Here is a 22,835-nt window from a genome sequence, read left to right on the forward strand (position 1 = left end):
ACAGTCAACTTGATGTACCCTGCATCTGTGGAAACCTGAATAGACAATGAATCATCCCAAATCGAGGAGGTGGACTTTGGGAGCAAGACATATTATTTTTTTAACCCTTTTTCTCTTTTTGTGAGTGTGTATTTGTATGTTTCTGTGTGAGATTTTGTCTGTATAGCTTTGCTTTCACCATTTGTCCTAGGGTTCTGACCATACTTTTTTTTTTTTTTTTACTTTTGAAAATTTTTCTTCTTAACAATTATTTTTTATTTTAATAACTTTATTTTATTTTATCGTACTTTATTTTATCTTCTTTCTTTCTTCCTTCCTTCCTTCCCTCCCTCCCTCCCTCCCTTCTTTCCTTTCTTTCTTTCTTTCTTTCTTTCTTTCTTTCTTTCTTTCTTTCTTTCTTTCTTTCTTTCTTTCTTTCTTTCTTTTCTCCCTTTTATTCTGAGCCATGTGGATTAAAGGCTCTTGGTGCTCCAGCCAGGTGTCAGGGCTGTGCCTCTGACGTAGAAGAACCAAATTCAGGACACTGGTCCACAAGAGACCTCCCAGCTCCATGTAATATCAAACGGTGAAAATCTCCCAGAGATCTCCATCTCAACAGCAAGACACAGCTTCAGTCAACGACCAGCAAGCTAGAGTGCTGGACACCCTATGCGAAACAACAAGCAACACAGGAACACAGCCCCATCCATTAGCAGAGAGGCTGCCTAAAATCATAATAAGGCTACAGACACCACAAAACACACCACCAGACGTGGACCTGCCCACCAGAAAGACAAGATCCACCCTCATCCACCAGAACACAGGCACTAGTCCCCTCAACCAGGAAACCTACTCAACCCACTGAACCAACCTTAGCCACTGGGGACAGACACCATAAACAACGGGAACTATGAACCTGCAGGCTGCAAAAAGGAGACCCCAAACACAGTAAGATGAGCAAAATGAAAAGACAGAAAAACACACAGCAGATGAAGGACCAAAGTAAAAACCCACCAGACCTAAAAAATGAAGAGGAAATAGGCAGTCTACCTGAAAAAGAATTCACAATAATGATAGTAAAGATGATCCAAAATCTTGAAAATAGAATAGAGAAAATGGAAGAAACATTTAACAAGGACCTAGAAGAACTAAAGAGGAAGCAAGCAATGATGAACAACAGAATAAATGAAATTAAAAATACTCTACTCCTCATTATGGGGCAGTGCAGCTATAGATCAAGCTGTACCTGTTTGGGAAGGGAGAAAAAGCAGTAGCTGGCATCCATAGCAGCTTCTCCAGGTGAGTGGTGCTGGAGAGGTGTGTAGGACTCTATGTGGCCAGCCACAGAAACTACCCCAAATTGTAATATGCCGTATGTCCCTTTTGTTCTTCTATTTGTCGTTAACATCTAGTAAATGTTAATGAGCCTTTGTTAGTCACCAAGGCATTAATTGAGCAAACCATAAAGTACCTGAAGTTAAAAAAAAAAAAAAAAAAAAAAAAAAAAAAAAAAAAAAACCTCTAGATGGGATCAATAGCAGAATAACTGAGGCAGAAGAACGGATAAGTGACCTGGAAGATAAAATAGTGGAAATAACTACTGCAGAGCAGAATAAAGAAAACAGAATGAAAATAACTGAGGACAGTCTCAGAGACCTCTGGGACAACATTAAACACACCAACATTTGAATTATAGGGGTCCCAGAAGAAGAAGAGAAAAAGAAAGGGACTGAGAAAATATTTGAAGACGTTATAGTTGAAAACTTCCCTAATATGGGAAAGGAAATAGTTAATCAAGTCCAGGAAGCACAGAGTCTCATACAGGATAAATCCAAGGAAAAACATGCCAAGACACATATTAATCAAACTATCAAAAATTAAATTCAAAGAAAACGTATTAAAAGCAGCAAGGGAAAAACAACAAATAACACACAAGGGAATCCCCATAAGGTTCACAGCTGATCTTTCAGCAGAAACTCTGCAAACCAGAAGGGAGTGGCAGGACATATTTAAAGTGATGAAGGAGAAAAACCTACAACCAAGATTACTCTACCCAGCAAGGATCTCATTCAGATTGGATGGAGAAATTAAAACCTTTACCAACAAGCAAAAGCTGAGAGAGTTCAGCACCACCAAACAAGCTTTACAACAAATGCTAAAGGAACTTCTCTAGGCAAGAAACACAAGACAAGGAAAAGACCTACAAGAACAAAGCCAAAACAATTAAGTAAATGGCAATAGGAACATACATATTGATAATTACCTTAAATGTAAATGGATTAAATGCTCCCAGCAAAAGACACAGACTGGCTAAATGGATACAAAACCAAGACCTGTATATATGCTGTCTGCAAGAGACCTACTTCAGACCTAGGGACACATACAGACTGAAAGTGAGGGGTTGGAAAAAGATATTCCATGCAAATGGAAATCAGAAGAAAGCTGGAGTAGCAATTCTCATACCAGACAAAATAGACTTTAAAATAAAGACTATTACAAGAGACAAAGAGAGACACTACGTAATGATCAAGGGATCAACCCAAAGAAGAAGATATAACAATTGTAAATATGTATGCACCCAACATAGGAGCACCTCAATACATAAGGCAAATACTAACAGCCATAAAAGGGGAAATTGACAGTAACACAATCATAGTAGGGGACTTTAACACCCCACTTTCACCAATGGACAGATCACCCAAAAAGAAAATAAATAAGGAAACACAAGTTTTAAATGATACATTAAACAAGATGGACTTAATTGATATTTATAGGACATTTCATCCAAAAACAACAGAATACACATTTTTCTCAAGTGCTCATGGAACATTCTCCAGGATAGATCATATATTGGGTCACAAATCTAGCCTTGGTAAATTTAAGAAAATTGAAATCGTATCAAGTATCTTTTCTGACCACAACACTATGAGACTAGATATCAATTACAGGAAAAGATCTGTAAAAAATACAAACACATGGAGCCTAAACAATACACTACTTAATAACGAAGTGATCACTGAAGAAATCAAAGAGGAAATCAAAAAATACTTAGAAACAAATGACAATGGAAACACAACAACCCAAAACCTATGGGATACAGCAAAAGCAGTTCTAAGAGGGAAGTTTATAGCAATACAATCATACCTTAAGAAACAGGAAACATCTCGAATAAACAACCTAACTTTGCACCTAAAGCAATTAGAGAAAGAAGAACAAAAAAACCCCCAAATTTAGCAGAAGGAAATAAATCATAAAGATCAGATCAGAAATAAATGAAAAAGAAATGAAGGAAACAACAGCAAAGACCAATAAAACTAAAAGCTGGTTCTTTGAGAAGATAAATAAAATTGATAAACCATTAGCCAGACTCATCAAGAAAAAAAGGGAGAAGACTCAAATCAATAGAATTAGAAATGAAAAAGGAGATGTAACAACTGACACTGCAGAAATACAAAAGATTATTAGAGATTACTACAAGCAACTGTATGCCAATAAAATGGACAACCTGGAAGAAATGGACAAATTCTTAGAAATGCACAACCTGCCGAGACTGAACCAGGAAGAAATAGAAAATATGAACAGACCAATCACAAGCACTGAAATTGAAACTGTGATTAAAAATCTTCCAACAAACAAAAGCCCAGGACCAGATGGCTTCACAGGCGAATTCTATCAAACATTTAGAGAAGAGCTAACACCTATCCTTCTCAAACTCTTCCAAAAGATAGCAGAGGGAGGAACACTCCCAAACTCATTCTATGAGGCCACCATCACCCTGATACCAAAACCAGACAAAGACGTCACAAAGAAAGAAAACTACAGGCCAATATCACTGATGAACATAGATGCAAAAATCCTCAACAAAATACTAGCAAACAGAATCCAACAGCACATTAAAAGGATCATACACCATGATCAAGTGGGGTTTATTTCAGGAATGCAAGGATTCTTCAATATACGCAAATCAATCAACGTGATACACCATATCAACAGACTGAAGAAGAAAAACCATATGATCATCTCAATAGATGCAGAGAAAGCTTTTGACAAAATTCAACACTCATTTATGATAAAAACCCTGCAGAAAGTAGGCACAGAGGGAACTTTCCTCAACGTAATAAAGGCCATATATGACAAACCCACAGCCAGCATCATTCTCAATGGTGAAAAACTGAAACTATTTCCACTAAGATCAGGAACAAGACAAGGTTGCCCACTCTCACCACTCTTATTCAACATAGTTTTGGAAATTCTAGCCACAGCAATCAGAGAAGAAAAAGAAATAAAAGGAATCCAAATCGGAAAAGAAGTAAAGCTGTCACTGTTTGCAGATGACATGACACTATACATAGAGAATCCTAAGGATGCTACCAGAAAACTACTAGAGCTAATCAATGAATTGGGGAAAGTAGCAGGATACAAAATTAATGCACAGAAATCTCTGGCATTCTTATACACTAATGATGAAAAATCTGAGAGTGAAATTAAAAAACACTCCCATTTACCACTGCAACAAAAAGAATAAAATATCTAGGAATAAACCTACCTAAGGAGACAAAAGACCTGTATGCAGAAAACGATAAGACACTGATGAAAGAAATTAAAGATGATACAAATAGGTGGAGAAATATACCATGTTCTTGGATTGGAAGAATCAACATTGTGAAAATGACTCTACTACCCAAAGCAATCTACAGATTCAATGCAATCCCTATCAAACTACCACTAGCATTTTTTACAGAACTAGAACAAAAAATTTCACAATTTGTATGGAAACACAGAAGACCCCGAATAGCCAAAGCAATCTTGAGAAAGAAAAATGGAGCTGGAAGACTCAGGCTCCCTGACTTCAGACTATACTACAAGGCTACAGTAATCAAGACAGTATGGTACTGGCACAAAAACAGAAATAGAGATCAATGGAACAGAATAGAAAGCCCAGAGATAAACCCACACACATATGGTCACCTTATCTTTGATAAAGGAGGCAAGAATATACAGTGGAGAAAAGACAGCCTCTTCAATAAGTGGTGCCAGGAAAACTGGACAGCTACATGTAAAAGTATGAAACTAGAACACTCCCTAATACCATACACAAAAATAAACTCAAAATGGGTTAAAGACGTAAATGTAAGGCCAGACACTATCAAACTTTTAGAGGAAAACATAGGCAGAATACTATATGACATACATCACAGCAAGATCCTTTTTGACCCACCTCCTAGAGAAATGGAAATAAAAACAAAAATAAACAAATGGGACCTAATGAAACGTAAAAGCTTTTGCACAGCAAAGGATACCATAAAGAAGACCAAAAGACAACCCTCAGAATGGGAGAAGATATTTGCAAATGAAGCAACTGACAAAGGATTAATATCCAAAATTTATAAGCAACTCAGGCAGCTCAATAACAAAAAACAAAAAACCCAATCCAAAAATGGGCAGAAGAACTAAACTGATATTTCTCCAAAGAAGATATACAGATTGCCAACAAACACATGAAAGAATGCTCAACATCTTAATCATTAGAGAAATGCAAATCAAAACTACAATGAGATATCATCTCACACCGGTCAGAATGTCCATCGTCAAAAAATCTAGAAACAATAAATGCTGGAGAGGGTGTGGAGAAAAGGGAACACTCTTGCACTGCTGGTGGGAATGTAAATTGATACAGCCACTATGGAGAACAGTATGGAGGTTCCTTAAAAAACTACAAATAGAACTACCATACGACCCCGCAATCCCACTACTGGGCATATACCCTGAGAAAACCATAATTCAAAAAGAGTCATGTACCAAAATGTTCATTGCAGCTCTATTTACGATAGCAAGGAGATGGAAGCAACCTAAGTGTCTATCATTGGATGAATGGATAAAGAAGATGTGGCACATATATACAATGGAATATTACTCAGCCATAAAAAGAAATGAAACTGAGTTATTTGTAATGAGGTGGATAGACCTGGAGTCTGTCATACAGAGTGAAGTAAGTCAGGAGGAGAAAAACAAATACTGTATGCTAACACATATATATGGAATCTAAGAAAATAAATGTCATGGAGAGCCTAGGCGTAGGATGGGAATAAAACACAGACCTACTAGATCATGGACTTGACGATATGGGGAGGGGGAAGGGTAAGCTGTGACAAAGTGAGAGAGTGGCATGGACGTATATACACTACCAAATGTAGGGTGGATAGCTAGTGGGAAGCAGCCACATGGCACAGGGAGATCAGCTAGGTGGTTTGTGACCACTTAGAGGGGTGGGATAGGGAAGGTGGGAGGGAGGGAGACGCAAGAGGGAAGAGATATGGGAACATATGTATATGTGTAACTGATTCACTTTGTTGTAAAGCAGAAACTAACACACCATTGTAAAGAAATTATACTCCAATAAAGATGTTAAAAAAGAAACTCATCCAATAAATATTTGATAAGGGGATGAATGAATGAGTGAACAAACACAGGGCAAGATTTAGTCTTACAAACGTGAAGTGAATTTTTCTATTTGGAAATAGGCACAGCAAGACATGGTAATCTTTAAATCCTATTGATTTGGAAGAGGGCTACAATGTTTGAAATTCACTCGAAAATAACTAGAAGGGATTGTTACCCTTATCTTCCACCTCAACTTCCCCTTCCTCAGCCCACCAAATATATTTATACTTGATAAATATTGACCAGGAACTAGTCTCCTAGAAGAATTGGGTGTAGTTGCAACTTGATTATTTCTAAACTTTCAGAAATTATCTATTCTATTTATTTGCTTCTTCTGGTTTGTATGCAGTGTCTCTTTCTCATTGTCCCCCTAGAAATTTTGTTTTGTGTATCCATCTGTTCAGATTATTCCTTGTGGGAGGGGGAGGAGAGACTGTTCCTAGAGAAAGTTAATTTTGCCAGTCTAAAAACGAGGACAACAGGGGGCCTGGAAACAGGAAGTACCTAGCTCAATTTATTTTTTAATCCATTCTCTCACTTACTAATTTATTAATTCAACAGATCTTTATTGAGCACAAAGTTAGTGTATGACAGGACTACTTGCTCTCAAGGAGTTTATGATACAGTTGGAGAGACAGGGCCTATATATATATTAAAATGATAATATTAACAGTGAATAATAATATTGAGTGCTTATTGAGTGCTAAGCACTGTTTTCAAGATTTTATATGTGTGAATTAATTTAATCCTCACTCAGACCCTATAAATTAGGTATCATTATTTTTTTAACATCTTTATTGGAGTATAATTGCTTTACAATGGTGTGTTAGTTTCTGCTTTACAACAAAGTGAATCAGTTACACATATACATATGTTCCCATATCTCTTCCCTCTTGCGTCTCCCTCCCTCCCACCTTCCCTATCCCACCCCTCTAAGTGGTCACAAACCACCTAGCTGATCTCCCTGTGCCATGTGGCTGCTTCCCACTAGCTATCCACCCTACATTTGGTAGTGTATATACGTCCATGCCACTCTCTCACTTTGTCACAGCTTACCCTTCCCCCTCCCCATATCGTCAAGTCCATGATCTAGTAGGTCTGTGTTTTATTCCCATCCTACCCTTAGGCTCTTCATGACATTTATTTTCTTAGATTCCATATATATGTGTTAGCATACAGTATTTGTTTTTCTCCTCCTGACTTACTTCACTCTGTATGACAGACTCCAGGTCTATCCACCTCATTACAAATAACTCAGTTTCATTTCTTTTTATGGCTGAGTAATATTCCATTGTATATATGTGCCACATCTTCTTTATCCATTCATCTGTTGGTGGACACTTAGGTTGCTTCCATGTCCTGGCTATCGTAAATAGAGCTGCAATGAACATTTTGGTACATGACTCTTTTTGAATTATGGTTTTCTCAGGGTATATGCCCAGTAGTGGGATTGCGGGGTCGTATGGTAGTTCTATTTGTAGTTTTTTAAGGAACCTCCATACTGTTCCCCATAGTGGCTGTATCAATTTACATTCCCACCAGCAGTGCAAGAGTGTTCCCTTTTCTCCACACCCTCTCCAGCATTTATTGTTTCTAGATTTTTTGACGATGGACATTCTGACCGGTGTGAGATGATATCTCATTGTAGTTTTGATTTGCATTTCTCTAATGATTAAGATGTTGAGCATTCTTTCATGTGTTTGTTGGCAATCTGTATATCTTCTTTGGAGAAATATCAGTTTAGTTCTTCTGCCCATTTTTGGATTGGGTTTTTTGTTTTTTGTTATTGAGCTGCCTGAGTTGCTTATAAATTTTGGATATTAATCCTTTGTCAGTTGCTTCATTTGCAAATATCTTCTCCCATTCTGAGGGTTGTCTTTTGGTCTTCTTTATGGTATCCTTTGCTGTGCAAAAGCTTTTACGTTTCATTAGGACCCATTTGTTTATTTTTGTTTTTATTTCCATTTCTCTAGGAGGTGGGTCAAAAAGGATCTTGCTGTGATGTATGTCATATAGTATTCTGCCTATGTTTTCCTCTAAAAGTTTGATAGTGTCTGGCCTTACATTTACGTCTTTAACCCATTTTGAGTTTATTTTTGTGTATGGTATTAGGGAGTGTTCTAGTTTCATACTTTTACATGTAGCTGTCCAGTTTTCCTGGCACCACTTATTGAAGAGGCTGTCTTTTTTCCACTGTATATTCTTGCCTCCTTTATCAAAGATAAGGTGACCATATGTGTGTGGGTTTATCTCTGGGCTTTCTATCCTGTTCCATTGATCTCTATTTCTGTTTTTGTGCCAGTACCATACTGTCTTGATTACTGTAGCCTTGTAGTATAGTCTGAAGTCAGGGAGCCTGAGTCTTCCAGCTCCATTTTTCTTTCTCAAGATTGCTTTGGCTATTCGGGGTCTTCTGTGTTTCCATACAAATTGTGAAATTTTTTGTTCTAGTTCTGTAAAAAATGCTAGTGGTAGTTTGATAGGGATTGCATTGAATCTGTAGATTGCTTTGGGTAGTAGAGTCATTTTCACAATGTTGATTCTTCCAATCCAAGAACATGGTATATTTCTCCACCTATTTGTATCATCTTTAATTTCTTTCATCAGTGTCTTATCGTTTTCTGCATACAGGTCTTTTGTCTCCTTAGGTAGGTTTATTCCTAGATATTTTATTCTTTTTGTTGCAGTGGTAAATGGGAGTGTTTTCTTAATTTCACTCTCGGATTTTTCATCATTAGTGTATAAGAATGCCAGAGATTTCTGTACATTTTGTATCCTGCTACTTTCCCCAATTCATTGATTAGCTCTAGTAGTTTTCTGGTAGTGTCTTCAACATTCTCTATGTATAGTGTCATGTCATCTGCAAACAGTGACAGCTTTACTTCTTTTCCGATTTGGATTCCTTTTATTTCTTTTTCTTCCTGATTACTGTGGCTAGAACTTCCAAAACTATGTTGAATAAAAGTGGTGAGAGTGGGCAACCTTGTCTTGTTCCTGATCTTAGTGGAAATGGTTGAGTTTTATTTGCTATCAATGCACTAGGTTCTATGGGTATAGCAATGAAAAAAGTACAGCCCCTGACCTCAAGCAGCCCAGAGGTGGAGCTAGCCTAGGAAAGAAATAGTGTGGCAGTAGGGCCAAAGCTGTCTAACATCAGCCCCCAGCACAGTGTCTGGCACACAGTAGGAGCTCAAAGAACATCTGTTGAATGAATAAAAAGTATGATGGGACTTGCAGTAAGTTGACCTAAGTGTCTTGATAAGGCTGAGTATAAGGTGTTAGGAGAATTCATTGGAGAACAAACCTATATCAGTGAGACCAAGGAAAGTTTTCTAGAAGAGATATCATATTAACTAAAAACCAGGGAGTGACTAGAAGTAAGTTCAGTGAATGTGGGTTTGGGGAGTAGTTTCTTGTTAGGAGAAAAAGTGCAAAGGGCTCAGGTCAGAAGCCAGAGGCTGGGGAAAGAGTGGTATATCTATGTCACTGCTAGTAGTTTGGTGTTGCTAGAATGTAACTGAGTGTGTGTGTGTGTGTGTGTGTGTGTGTGTGTGTGTATGGCTTTGAATGTGTGTGAAGTGTGCATGTTTAAGTATGTATGCGTGTATGCAGGTGCACACATGTGTGCACACGTGTATGGATGGGTGTGTGAGTGTGCATCCACCCTAGAGGGCAGTGATGAGCCTGAGGACATAAGTTGTGTACCATATGGCATACTAAAGAAGTGGACCTTTATCCTGAGCTCACGTGGGGGTCATTCAAGGGTTTTAGGCCAGAAAGTGACTTGAGCCGCTTGGTATTTGAGAAAGCTCAAAAAAAGTTCAGTCAGTTAGCTGAAGAATGAATTGGGCTCTCAGGGGAGAGATGTCCAGGATTAGTGTAGTGGCTGCAGGGATGAATAGGACAGGTCCAAATGAGACTATAGAGGTAGAACAAACAAGACTTGGTGAGTTATTCCTGGTATTATATGTGATGTTGAGGAAGGTAGGGGTGAGGGGTACTGAAGTGGGACAAGAACCCCCAGGGTTCTGGCCTGTGTGGAAAGAGCTCTTTGCTGAGATCAAGGAAACAGGAGAAATGAGACTGAGGTAGAAGGGTTCAGTTGAGACATGTTGTGACCCTTTGCTCCTTGCTGCTTCTTCCATAAAAATTAGAGACAGCTTTGCACAGTGGATAAGAGCATGTACTCTAGGGATGGAGCCCTCAGGTTCAAATGTTGAAGCAGCATGAGCAGCTGTGTGTCACTGGGCAACATCCTATTCCTCTCTGTGCTCCAACTTCTCCATCCACTTCCTTGAGTTGTTCTGAGGAGCTCATGAGTTAACATTTTCAAAGTGACTATAGTCATATGTGGTTCAGAGTAAGAACTATGTAAGTATTTGTCAAATAAAAATCCTTTCAATAATTTTTTTTTTTTTTTTTTTTTTTTCAGTACGCGGGCCTCTCACCGCTGTGGCCTCTCCCGCTGTGAAGCACAGACTCCGGACACGCAGGCCCAGCAGCCATGGCTCATGGGATCCTCCCGGACCGGGGCATGAACCCGCGTCCCCTGCATCGGCAGGCGGACTGTCAACCACTGCACCACCAGGGAAGCCCTCAATAATTTCTTGAAACAATAGGGCATGCTTTCCATTTTTGCTACCTCATCTTGCATTATTCTCCTGTGTGTTTATGCTGTCTTCTACTTTAGATTACTAGTGCTTTATTACAAGACCTTGAGACTTGGATCTCTCCTACCTTAAAAAAGTCTCTCTAAACCTGTGTCTACTTCTGACTCCTATTCCTTCCCCTCATAGCCACTTTCTTTGCAGGGTGTGCTAGACCCTGCTCCAGGTCTTCACAGCCTCACATCTCATTCATACCTCCATTTGCTGTAATGTGGAGTCCTCTCCCAGCCCCCAACTCCAGAGTGAAACTGCTCTCTCTAAAAGTCTCTGATGATTTTCTAACTGCTTCATCCAATGAGCCCACTTCAGGCCTGATGGCTTAGTGCGTGCTCCTATACCATCTGACACTTTATCTCCATCCTTCTCTCTTTTCCCCAATTCTCCTGCCTCCCAGGCCTCCTTCAGCCTCTCTGGTTTCTGGCTCTCCTTCTCTAGCCTCGAGGAATTCTCAGGCTCATTGAGACAGGACTGGCCCTCCTAGAGGCTGAGCTGCAATGGTGTAGTTCCAGGTCAGCTCCCACTGGACAGTGAGCACCTTCCAGGTACAGCCCCTGCCTTACTCATTCTTGATTCCCCAACACTTGACATAATGCCTGATACTTCACCTAATAGGAACTCAATACATGTTGGATGAATGAATAAATGAGTGGATAAATTAACAAATAGAAACCCAAGAAGGTATGTTTCTTTTCGAACCTGCCCAAAATGTACCGCACTTACTTGTATGAAAGTTAGCAAATGCTGAGACACTGCTTGAAGGATGATTCACTAACTGATTGATTAAGTTTTAAGCTCTGTGACTTCCCACTCTGATCAGCAACTGGACTTCTAATCCAGAATTGAGCCACAATTACTGGTCTTGATATCCCAATTGGATGCCATGGCAATGCTTCAACTTCAAAATGCTCTGAAATGTTGGGTTCCAGTGACCGTATTGTATATCTGGGCAGAACAACTTTTCTCCACGACTCACTTCTGACTCATAAAGAGAATTGGGATGTTTTTGTTTGCCCACTGGGCTTTATTTCCTGGATGTTCTCTTTTTAAAAAATCCAAAGGGTAGGATTATTTTAAGGCAGGTAATGAAAATGAGAAGGGGGGGGGGGATGCTGTTATTTGTTGGACACAAACTTAACATAGAGATATGCTTTCTAGAAGGTGCTAGGGTCGTGGGGTGTATGATGTGAGCAGGAAGGGATCTGATGAGCCCCCAGAGTAACCTAATCCCATGTACTGGAGCACAGAAGCATGGAATTTATGCACTTGTTTACGGCAGCAGACACTGAAGCTAAGGGATGTTCAGGGTATTCAGGCTCAAAATCCAAACTAACATGATGCCTTCCTCTCCTGTTTATTTTGCCTCCTCAAGGCGTGGACTAGGATGGGAACAAGAAGGAGCAGGCCTACTGGAACACACATCCTGAATGACTCAGATGGGCAGCCAGCCCCAGAGGAACAATAAAGTAGAGCACAAAGGAGGGAGCAGAAGGTGACGAAAGACAAAGCACTGCCAGTGATGGGCAAATAGGTGAATTTCTCTGGGCCGCCAAAGGTGATTCCGACTTTCCAGCTTCACCCCTATTACTCCGAAATATTTCCAACCTGACAACCTGTGCTCCACCCAAGAACTACACCGAGAGTGCCCGTAGGTTTCCATGATCCCTGGGGACTGAGAGAACACACAGCCAACAGAGGATGAGGAGAGAGGCCAATGGTGGCATGTGGATCAGCCGAGACCCCTCCCCACTGCACTGTCTCCCTGAGGTTGTGGACACCTCAGGGAGACAGTAATTGAAGGTGGGGATGAGGACAGGAAGAGCAATAACCGGTGTCAGACACGGAAGCTGCAGCGTGATAAGGATGATCACACAGTCACACTCGTAGGAAACACTTCTGCGCTACCACCTGGAAGTGAGTCTCCTTCCCCAACCTGCACCCACCCCAAGACACCTGGATGACTCCAGAATCCCAGGTCTCATCCTTGTGAGTCAGGCACCAGGTTCTGAACAGAGTGGGCCACAGGGAGATGGCAGTGCTTAAGCCCCCAGAGCTGGAATCCAGGGAAAAGTTCAGGACATTATAGGGGACCTATATGGCCTTTATTTTCCCTTCTCCCCTCTGTTTCTCTTCTTCTTTTCTTCCTGAAGGAGCTGATGCATCAGAATCTGATGCACTGTGACTTTTGAGGGCCTGAGTGTTCCCCATGTGCATGTCCTCTGGGGCTTATGCAGGTGGAAAGTCATAGAAAGTAATGCAGTTCAGGCCAAAGGAGAACTCCCACCATACAGAGTCAGGTTCAGGGAAGAATGGTCCGTCTTAGGATGCCCTTGAGTAGCTGGAGGACGGAGCTTGATGACAGCTCCCACCTCAACCAGTAAGGCCTCCCTCTGATTGCAAAGGCCTCAGCACAGAGGTCCATGTGTCTACTCATTGTACAAGACAACATCACATGTCTCAAAGACTACCCAGGTGCTACCAGATGTAAGCAATGGCCAAGCCCTAGTCCTCAATGAGGCCACAGAAGTCTTTTTAATTTTAGTGGGTCAAAATATAAAACCAAACCCTCATGCATTCCTGGGAATTGCAAAATGGTGCAGCTACTTTGGAGAATGGTCTGGCAGTGCCTCATAATGCTCAACATAGTTACCATACGCAATTCTACTCCTAGATGCCTACTCAGCAGAAATAAAAACATAAATCCCCTTGTGTACGGTATTCATAGCAGCACTATTCATATAGCCAAAAAGCGGAAGCCACGAAAATGTCCATCAACTGGAGAATAGATTTTTTTAAAGTGACATATCTAAGGAATACTACTCAGCAATGAAAAGGAATGAAGCTCTGATGCATGCTAAAACATGATGAACCTCAAGTGAAAGAAACCAGATTCAAAAGACCACATATTATATGAAGTGTACAGAGTAGCCAAATCAATAGAGACAGGAAATAGATTTAGTGGTTGTCTCTGGTTATTGTGGATATGGGAAGGAGGAGAGGGAAATGGAGAGTGACTACTTAAGGGCAAGGTGTTTCTTTTGTGTAGAATGAAAATGTTCTAAAATTAGATTGTGGTAACAGTTGCACAACTCGGTAAATATTCTAAAAAACATTCATTGTACAGCTTAAACAGGTGCATTTTATGGTATAAAAGTTTTATCTCAATATGCCATTTATAAAAAAAGAAAATATAGTTGACCCTTGAACAACACAGAGGTTGGGGCACCAACCCTCCGTGCAGTCAAAAATCCATGTATAACTTATAATAAGTCCTCCGTATTCCCGTTCCTCCATATCCGGGTTCCACATCCTCAGATTCAACCAACCACAGACCAGGTAGTAGTACTGTAGTATTTACTATTGGAAAAAATTCCACATATAAGTAGACCTGCACAGTTCAAACTCATGTTGTTCAATGGTCAACTGTAAATAAATAGAAACTCCATCTGGAATGCTCATACAAAAACCATCAGGACTTGTTTTTTGCAGGAAATTTCTGGGAAGTTTTGTCTTTACTTGAATAAAAGGTGTTTCCCTACCACTGATACTGTCAGTCTCTCTGTAGGTATTATCCTGGATAGTGTAGGACTAGGAAGCAAAGAAAAGAGGACTGTGGAAGAAGCATGGCATGCAGGAAGAGTCCTGAATACCAGGTGCTGGCAAACTATGGCCCACAGGCAAAATTGGGACTGCCACCTGTCTTTGAAAATAAAGTTTTACTAAAACACAGCCATGCTCATTCATTTACATATTGTCTATGGCTGCTTGCATGCTCTAATGACAGAATAGTTGTAACCGAGACTGTGTGGCCTGCAAAGCCTAAATTTTTTACTACTGTGCCTTTACAGAAAAAGCCTGCCTACCCTGCTCTAGATTCATGAGTCTACTTAAGTCTTAAGTCTTGCTGCTTAAATCACGGCCCACACACTAGCAGCAGCAGCGCCTAGGAGCCTGTTAGATAGAAATGCTCCCCCAGACCTACTGAAACAGAATCTGCATTTGTGTTAGTTAGTTGTGTTAGTGCAAGAAGCGGATGCCAAGATGGGGTTCCACATACAAGGATTTTGTTAGGAGAGACAACTAGGAGAGAAACCAGGGCCTGAAAAGACTGGGAGAGCCATCGGCTCATGGTACAGGTCTGACCTGAAGGAAGGAAAGAGAGAAGATGGAGTGGAAGCATTGTAAACTGCTATACAGTCGAAAGAATGATCTCGAAGGCCTTCACGAGTCCTCAAGGCAGAGACAACTATCAGTGGAGATCTGAATCTCTCAGGAACTGGTTTTCCTTATCCCTGCCACACCAAGGCATGTGGCCTCAGTGCAAATGCAATGACAAATGCAGAGCACAGCACCTCTGTCCTTGCTCAAGGAAATGCCCCACAGTTGGCATTCTCATTGCAACCGCTGCAAGGTGTATTCCCCTAGCAGCAAGGACATTTTGAGAAAAATACCAGGTGATCTCTATGCATATTTAAGTTTGAGAAGTAATGCTCTAGAGCAGGATTTGGCAAACTACAAAGGGCCTCACAGTAAATATTTTAGGCTTTGCAGGCCATACATTCTCTGTTGCAACTACTCAACTCTGCCATTCAAAGTGGGAGCAGCCACAGAGAACACACAATCAAATGGGGGTGGCTGGGTCCTAATAAAACTTTATTTACAAAAAACAGCCTTCAGCTTTGGACCTGATGTGGCCCAGAGGCCAGAGTACACCAACATCTGCTCGAGAGTTATGGGGTTTAAACTCTTTAGAAGCAACTAAACTCTTTTTTCATATGAAACTGGTAAGACAGGGGCTGCTCCTCTTTATGGTAAGCAGAGAGCCCTGTGCCCAAGAGTTCCCCTCAAAATCTCCTGAGACGCTTCTGCAGGCAGCAAAAGTAGAATTTGAAAGCCACTGCCCTGGTTCCCCACAAAGAGCCTTCAGTTACAGAAAGTAACTTCTTTCACCCTTTTCTCATTCCTAGTGGGCATCAGCAACCTAAATTTCTATGTTATCTGTTCTACAAATATAGCTGAGGGCCTAACACTGTGCTAGATATTTTGGGATGACAAAAGTGAACCAGACATGCCCTTGTTTCCTGGGCAACTTTCAGTAAATAAAAATGAGACATGTATAGAACCTCTGAGGCAGGAAGCAACGTGCACCCCAGGAAACCAAGGGTAAAGGGCTGTGCAGGCCGGGAAATGGAGGCCATCACCTTCACACAGGGAATCATGAAGACTCCATGGACGAGGGGCAGTGAGCTGTGAAAGGAGGGGCAAAGTGACAATCTGCTGTACTTCTAAAACCAGACCTGGCCTCTCTTCTGGAGGGCCATATCGTCACAGGATAAAAACTCTTCTATACACAGATGCTAACTTACAACCATCAGGACATATGGCTTGCCCATCATAGTGGGCAAACCCACCCCCAGAGACCAACGACCTCACACCCATGGTTCTTCCATGCCAAGGGTGGGGTTGTATGACCTCACTACATATTTGGGTCGAGATCAAGGAGCAGAGCTAACTGTGGAATAAAACGGGAAATTCCTCAGGGTCCCATAAAGGCAAACACTCTGACCTCGACCATCACTGCAATATAGGAAGAGGCAGCTGAGGGCTGTAGAAACCTCATCTTCAAAGGAGCCCTGGGAAAGGTATAGACGTGGCTCTTCATCTGTTACTGAATCCTTCTGGATAAAGAGCGAGATAGCACACATGGCCTTCCTTTTAAATTCTCTTTATATCTGTGTGGATACTTTTGTGTGTGAATCTGTAAAGCTCCACACCCCACATCAACAAAACTCCTTATCCTCAGCATGCCACTCCCTTACTGGGAGAAGGGGTTGTTACATCGTCCTCTGAAATCTCATTTCTCAGGTGTCATTCAAAACAAAAAAGCTATCAATATGCCTTAAACAAGGTCAGCAGATGCTAGCTACCAGGAAATCCAGAGAGCTCTGAGAGTTATGTGAACTACATGACATGGACATATTTCTGGAAAGTGAGCATAACTTCCATCATATTCTCAGAAGAGTGTATGACCCCAGAAAAAGCCTTGGACCATTGTCCAATGTATTAAATAGTATTGCCCATGCTAAAAAAGATTTTTTTAAAAAACAGAGTCTTTTCAAGCCACTGATTCTACAGTGTTCTCAATCATCTTGAGACCATCTTGCAAAAAACCCTATTTACCGTCATTCCTATTTTACAGATTAGCAAACTATTTCCTAAGAAATTAATATCCTAACTGAGGAAGGATTGCAGGTTGGTGGGTTAACACCAAAGATGCATTGGTTGACACACTGCTCTTAGCAATGATCACCTCCCGCTGTTAATACCACTTCGTAAATCAATTCCACGGTCAAGCCTGTGTTGGGCACTTTACATACATGATTCAATCAAACATTGTAACAACTCTGCAAGACATTATCTCATTTCTCAATCTGAGGACACCAAAGCTCAGAAAAGTTTAATGGATTGCCACAGGTCGCAGCACTGATTAAGTGTCAGATGGGGTCTGATTTCCAGGTCTGTCTGACTCCCAAATTCTGCCCTGGAATCTCCTCTGCAACTTGGATCCTCAGAAAAGGAAAACTCATCTTCAAGTCAGGGACAGTTTCTTAGACATCTTTGTATTCCCCACAGAGCCTTGCACTGCTTTGCATGCAAGGCACTCAATAAATATTTGTTGAGTGAAGAAACGTGGGCTCGGGCTCCAGTTCTGCCATGGACTTACTGACTCAGTCTCCTGCCTCTTGGAGCTGCAGGTGCTTACTCAGCTGGGCAACTTCAGGGAACATTTGAAATCAATTATGGGTGAGGAGGAACCTATTAAAAGGTCCTCTTCTGTGTATGTTGGGGTTGAAGGAGAGGAAAGGAAGTTGAGAAGGAGAGAAACAGGATGGTTTCAGGGTTGGGTGCTGGAGCTTAAAGATTTCACACGAGGATGGAACAGAATTTGGCTTAAGTCCACTGCTGAGTTCCAACAGCCTATCCAAATGGGATCCTGACCTCAGGCTACTCCTTGGTGGCCACAAATCCCTGAATTGCCATGCCCCCGTGTCGTTACTTTTATGGAGGCCCCTACACTGGAGCAGCCACACACAGTCTTTTCCTAGGCCCTCTTGCCCCACGTCAGAACTACAGGAGACTGGCAACTTCAGAAGGTCTAACTTACAGGGGGCCCGGCACCATCACATCCCCCCAAGGGACCAGAATCTTACCAGTGAAAGCCTGTGAGGCCTGCACTGTCCTCGGCTCTAAATGAAAGTATTCCAACAATCCATCCAGTATCCAACTTCCTATTTTGGAAGCACGTGGGAGTTAGGGGTGGGGGGAGGGAGGTAACTCTAGTTGATTTTGTTTTCTTTACCAGATTCTACAAGTGCCAGTTAGTCACAACCCAAAGAAGGCCACTTTAGCCCTTTCACATAGGCCCTAAAGAAAGACTTGTATGAAGCTGACCCTAAGGGATGCCTACCCACAATGCTCTGGGCGGGGATGATTAAATACCTCCCAGAGCCGGGGCGGGGGGGCGGAGGGGGCGGGGAGGACAGCCCTCCGAGAAACCGGACACATTCCCCACTGCGCGGCTTCCAAGGCACCGCCTACTCTCCTGTGCACGAAGCAACGCTGCCACCTAGTGCCCTGTGTGGGAAGTATTCCCTGAGGTCTCCCGTCTCGGGCGGGGCGTGGGGGGGGTTCCTCTACAAGGGCTGGTGCAGCTGAATCACTTAATATATCTGCCAAGGAGAAAATGCCCCAGGTTTGGTAGATGGAGAACCAGGAAATTGTGTCTATGTTAAGTCGGTAGCATCTGAGGTTTGAGAGCTGTTGGAAAAGAGTATGGGAGCCAGGTTTTGCAGCATCTTGGGTTACCCTCAGTGGAACAGCAGAACTTCCATGGTTGAATTGTATTTAGCTCTCAGGGACACAATTCAGCTGTGGTCATTCTTCACAGCTGAAGGCCAACCAGCCCAGGAGCAGGCAGTGACCAAGGAAAGGACCAGTGCTAGGGTCGGAGAGGGAATTGGGGCTGATCTGTTGGTAGGAGTGAGTAAATTAGCGAATCGGAGACCTTTATTCCGGGAGGAGGGCAGGGGTGGGGGAACTAGCCTTGGCCCCTTGGCACTTCCCCAGGGGAAGTGTACGGAACTCAGCACAATGAGTAGACAAGGATCCCTATGTCCTTGGGAACTCGGTTGCTAGAATCCTAAAGAACGAAAGCCTTGTCCCCAGCCCCGTCTCTCCCAGACTTTTACCCTAAATCTTTCCTGAATATTTTCTGATGTGCCCAAATCTGAACAGAGATACAGGGTGGGAGGTGGAGAGGAGATAGACCTGGGTATTCCCTGCCCTCCGCCTTCCTGGTGTGGACCTGTAGGGGAAATACCAGCACACCCCCAGGAACACTTTGAGTTGAAGAGAAAGAAACCTCCGAAGCTAGACTGTCTGCGAAAGAGTTTCTGCCTAATTTTACACGTTTAGGGAGGTTACGAGGATTCAGATGGGCACTTTGGAGAAGGATCTGAGTGTGAGCTGTGGCAGGGTGGAGGTGGGCACAGGAGGGAGATGTACGGGCTTGGGGAGGGCCAGGGAGGAGGTGCATCCAAGGAAGGCTGTAATCGGAATCAAATTCTGACCCTGTTCTCCCCGCTGCAGAGCATGAGACAGAAGGACATGAAAGGGATGGGAAGACCCACTGTCCAGAAACTGTCCCCTCAGGTTGGGTTTTAACAACTCAAAGCACTGGTCTCTTAGAGCCTCCCACCTATGTTCCTGCTGGATCCTTCTCTGATTCTTCAGAGCCAGGGAACTGATCCCAGGTCCCTATGCCGCTACTGCCAGAGGAGGGGTAAGCAGAGTGGTAGGCCCCGGTCTAGACTGCAAGCACACAGTTTCCCTGGCAGATGGGTACTAGGAAGTGAGATTAGGCAGCAAGAAGATGTCATCTGGGAAAAACTGTGAAGCTGCCAACTCTGATCAGATAATCATCTCATTATTTCTTCCATTTGGCCCCAGAATAAGGATTTCCTTCTACTCTTTCTCTGTCCCCACCTATCTTAGAGCCCAGCCCCTTCTCTATCCCCTCCCTTCACCCTCTCCCACCCCAAAATAAAATCACGCAAAACCACAAGACTCTAGAGCACTCAGTGTCTGGGAATCCCAGCTTCCAAAAGAGAAATCACAGCCAAAGGGGGGGAGACAGCGTGTCCGGAAGGGATGTTCCAGCAACACCCCATTGCAAGAGGCTCCCTCCTTCCAGATTTCTTTCTCCAGTCTGAAACTTATTTGCAGGCATCCAGTAACCTGAGAAGTTTTTAATACAGGGAGCTGTCAGGCCTTTGAGGGGTTCTGGAGTTCCATTCCCAGTCTGCCTCTGGCATACCTCTCATTCCTTCTGTTACCCCCTCGATGTCATAGGACTGGCAAACATCAAACAGTGTTGTGGACAATCCAGATTAATAAGATTTAAATGGTTCTACTAGGTGCCCAGCCTTGTGTGAGGTTCTGTCACGGGGGGCTCCAGAGGGATAATGAGAAACTGAGTGATGAAGTATCACATCTAGCCCCCAACCACCCCTTGCCTGAAACCAATCCTCCCACCACCGAAGTAAGGCAAAGGAGCCATTCCTAACCCCACTCTTTTCTTTGTCTTTCTGGGTGGCTTCCCATGAAAGCCAAGGTTTGGGTATATGGTAAAATAAATGTGGGTAGTGTTCCCAGACACTGCCCCTGATTAAAACCATAGAGTTATGCAAGGTGCATTTTAGGTTCCTTTTACAACGGCCAGGGCAAGAAACCAGGGTCCTGGCTTGTGAGTGCCCACCTTTTCCAGTAGACCTTGCTCTTCCCAGGCTGGACTCACTCATGATTTTTAGGACAAAGCAAAGGGGGCTCAGGGACCTGGACAAGGTAGTAGCTTTCTGCTACATTCCAGGGCTGCTCAGAGAAAAGGAAACCAACCAGGACCCATTGGCTGTGTACCTGGCAGCCTTGTTCTCTCGCTGCCTAGCCCAGCCCAGCCCAGGCTTGACTCGCTGCCCAGGTCTTTACACTTTCATGTCGTTTCAAAGTTGCCTCGGTATCTCATACTGGACTGTGAGAAATGGTGTGTGACACCTCTTCCCCACTGACAAAGAACCAGAGATCTTCCCCTTTAAAGAGGGATAAGAGAGTGAGCTGGAGGTCCCCTAAGTGCCAGCACAATGTATAGAACCACATGAGATCAATACAAGGGACAAATGCTCTTGTGGTTACAGAGTCATTAAGGTAGATGATGTCTGGAATCCTGCTGCGCAGATGAATAAAGGCCCTTCCCCCTCTCTGCTCAGCCAGCCCTCCCTGGCCCTCCTGCTCTGTCCCTTTCCCCTCCTTGCCCCCAAAGTCTAACCTCATCAAAAAAGGAAGCCAACCCTACCCCCGCGGACTACGGAAAGCCCAGGAGTGGGTTATTACCTGCAATGATGGCTGGGCTGTTCTGTCCTCCCTCCGGTTTCACCCAGGCTTCCACTGTGAACGCCTCCCGGGGAATGTCAGCCAGCACTTCTGGACGCAGCAACAGCTGCTCCCGCCTCCCAGAGAAGTACAAAACAGGCAATCCTCCTTGGGGGCTAAAGGTCTCTGCTTCCCAGTCGAGGTCCCCTCCGCCATTCTGGATGCTGCCCTCCGAAGAGCTGGTTCTGACCCCATGCATAAGGGGATGCTTAGACCAAGGTTGGAAGTGCCGGGGAGCAACATTGGGGTCTCCCTGCACACCTCCTGCCCGCCCCTTAGCCACCTGGCGACGACGCCTGGTCTTGGTCCGGCCCTTCCTTTGGGTCTCTGGTCCAGGTTCCTTTTGGCGTGGGAAGGTGGTGATCTTGGTGGCTGCCAAGGCTCCGTGTTCTTGAGTCCCAGCCTCACCTAGAGGCTCCTTGGATCCTTGATCTCCAAGATAAGTGCCATCATCTCCCAGTAGCTCTGACTGCCCAGTAGGACCATCCCCTACCCACAGGGCAGCTGGCCGCTCAGCCTCACTTGTCACTCCTGCACTTCCAGTCAGGTCTGGGGGAACAGAGCTCACAGCCATTCCCTCAGCGTCTGGCTTACTGCGCCCTGTGTGGTACGTTCCTTGATCGCCCGCAGGGTAGGGCCTCAGGTAGTTCCCAGGTCTGCTGGGGTAGACCCCAAAGAGGTGATGCTGAGGGGCAGCTCTGGGTCTTCTAACCTTGGCCCCCAGCCAACAACGCTCTCCTTCCAACAGCACCTGATTCAGGTGTCCTCTTTGAGCCAAGGATCTCTTGCGTGTCCAGCCCAGCTCAGAGCTGACAGTACTGAGCGCCCACCCAGCCAGAATCACCAGGCTTATTCTCAGAATCTTTAAGCACATCATACCTCCGCTGGCTCTTTATACAGAACCAGAAGTCAACTTCTGGGTACCACACCAGGGTGATGGAGAGAAGAGAAAGAGACAGCTAGCAGTGGATTCACAGTCACCAGGCAAACTGTTTTGTTCACGGACCAAACTTTTTCAAGCAACCCTAATAGAGAACCTCTTCTGGCTACCTGCGCTGGGTGCTGGGCCAGCGTGGCCTCTGTACCTCACCCACCGTATGTGTTTCCCTCACCCTTCTCCCTTGACCTCTCTCTCCTTGCTCTAGTTTAGTCCTTGCAGAATGAAGTTCGTTTCTCTGCGTTCCTATGAATTTCTTCCAGAGAGCTCAGGTTTCTTTCTTTTTCTTTTTTTCTTTCTTCAATAGCCCCTCCCCTCACTGATACTAG

At 43.4% G+C, this 22,835-nt stretch overlaps 1 protein-coding gene across 3 annotated transcripts in view; it reads right to left on the reverse strand.

Moving 5' to 3' along the window:
- Nucleotides 1–22,446, reverse strand: part of PAPPA2 (pappalysin 2) — a 328,458-nt gene extending 306,012 nt beyond the window's left edge. For all 3 annotated transcript variants that reach the window (XM_067031083.1, XM_059051959.2, XM_067031094.1), the window contains exon 1: nucleotides 21,531–22,446. In XM_067031083.1, the coding sequence (XP_066887184.1) occupies nucleotides 21,531–22,446 (916 nt within the window). The remainder of the gene's footprint in view (nucleotides 1–21,530) is intronic.
- Nucleotides 22,447–22,835: the final 389 nt, after the last annotated feature.

This window comes from Kogia breviceps, chromosome 1 (genome assembly GCF_026419965.1).
Source record: "Kogia breviceps isolate mKogBre1 chromosome 1, mKogBre1 haplotype 1, whole genome shotgun sequence".
Classification (NCBI taxonomy): Eukaryota; Metazoa; Chordata; class Mammalia; order Artiodactyla; family Physeteridae; genus Kogia; species Kogia breviceps.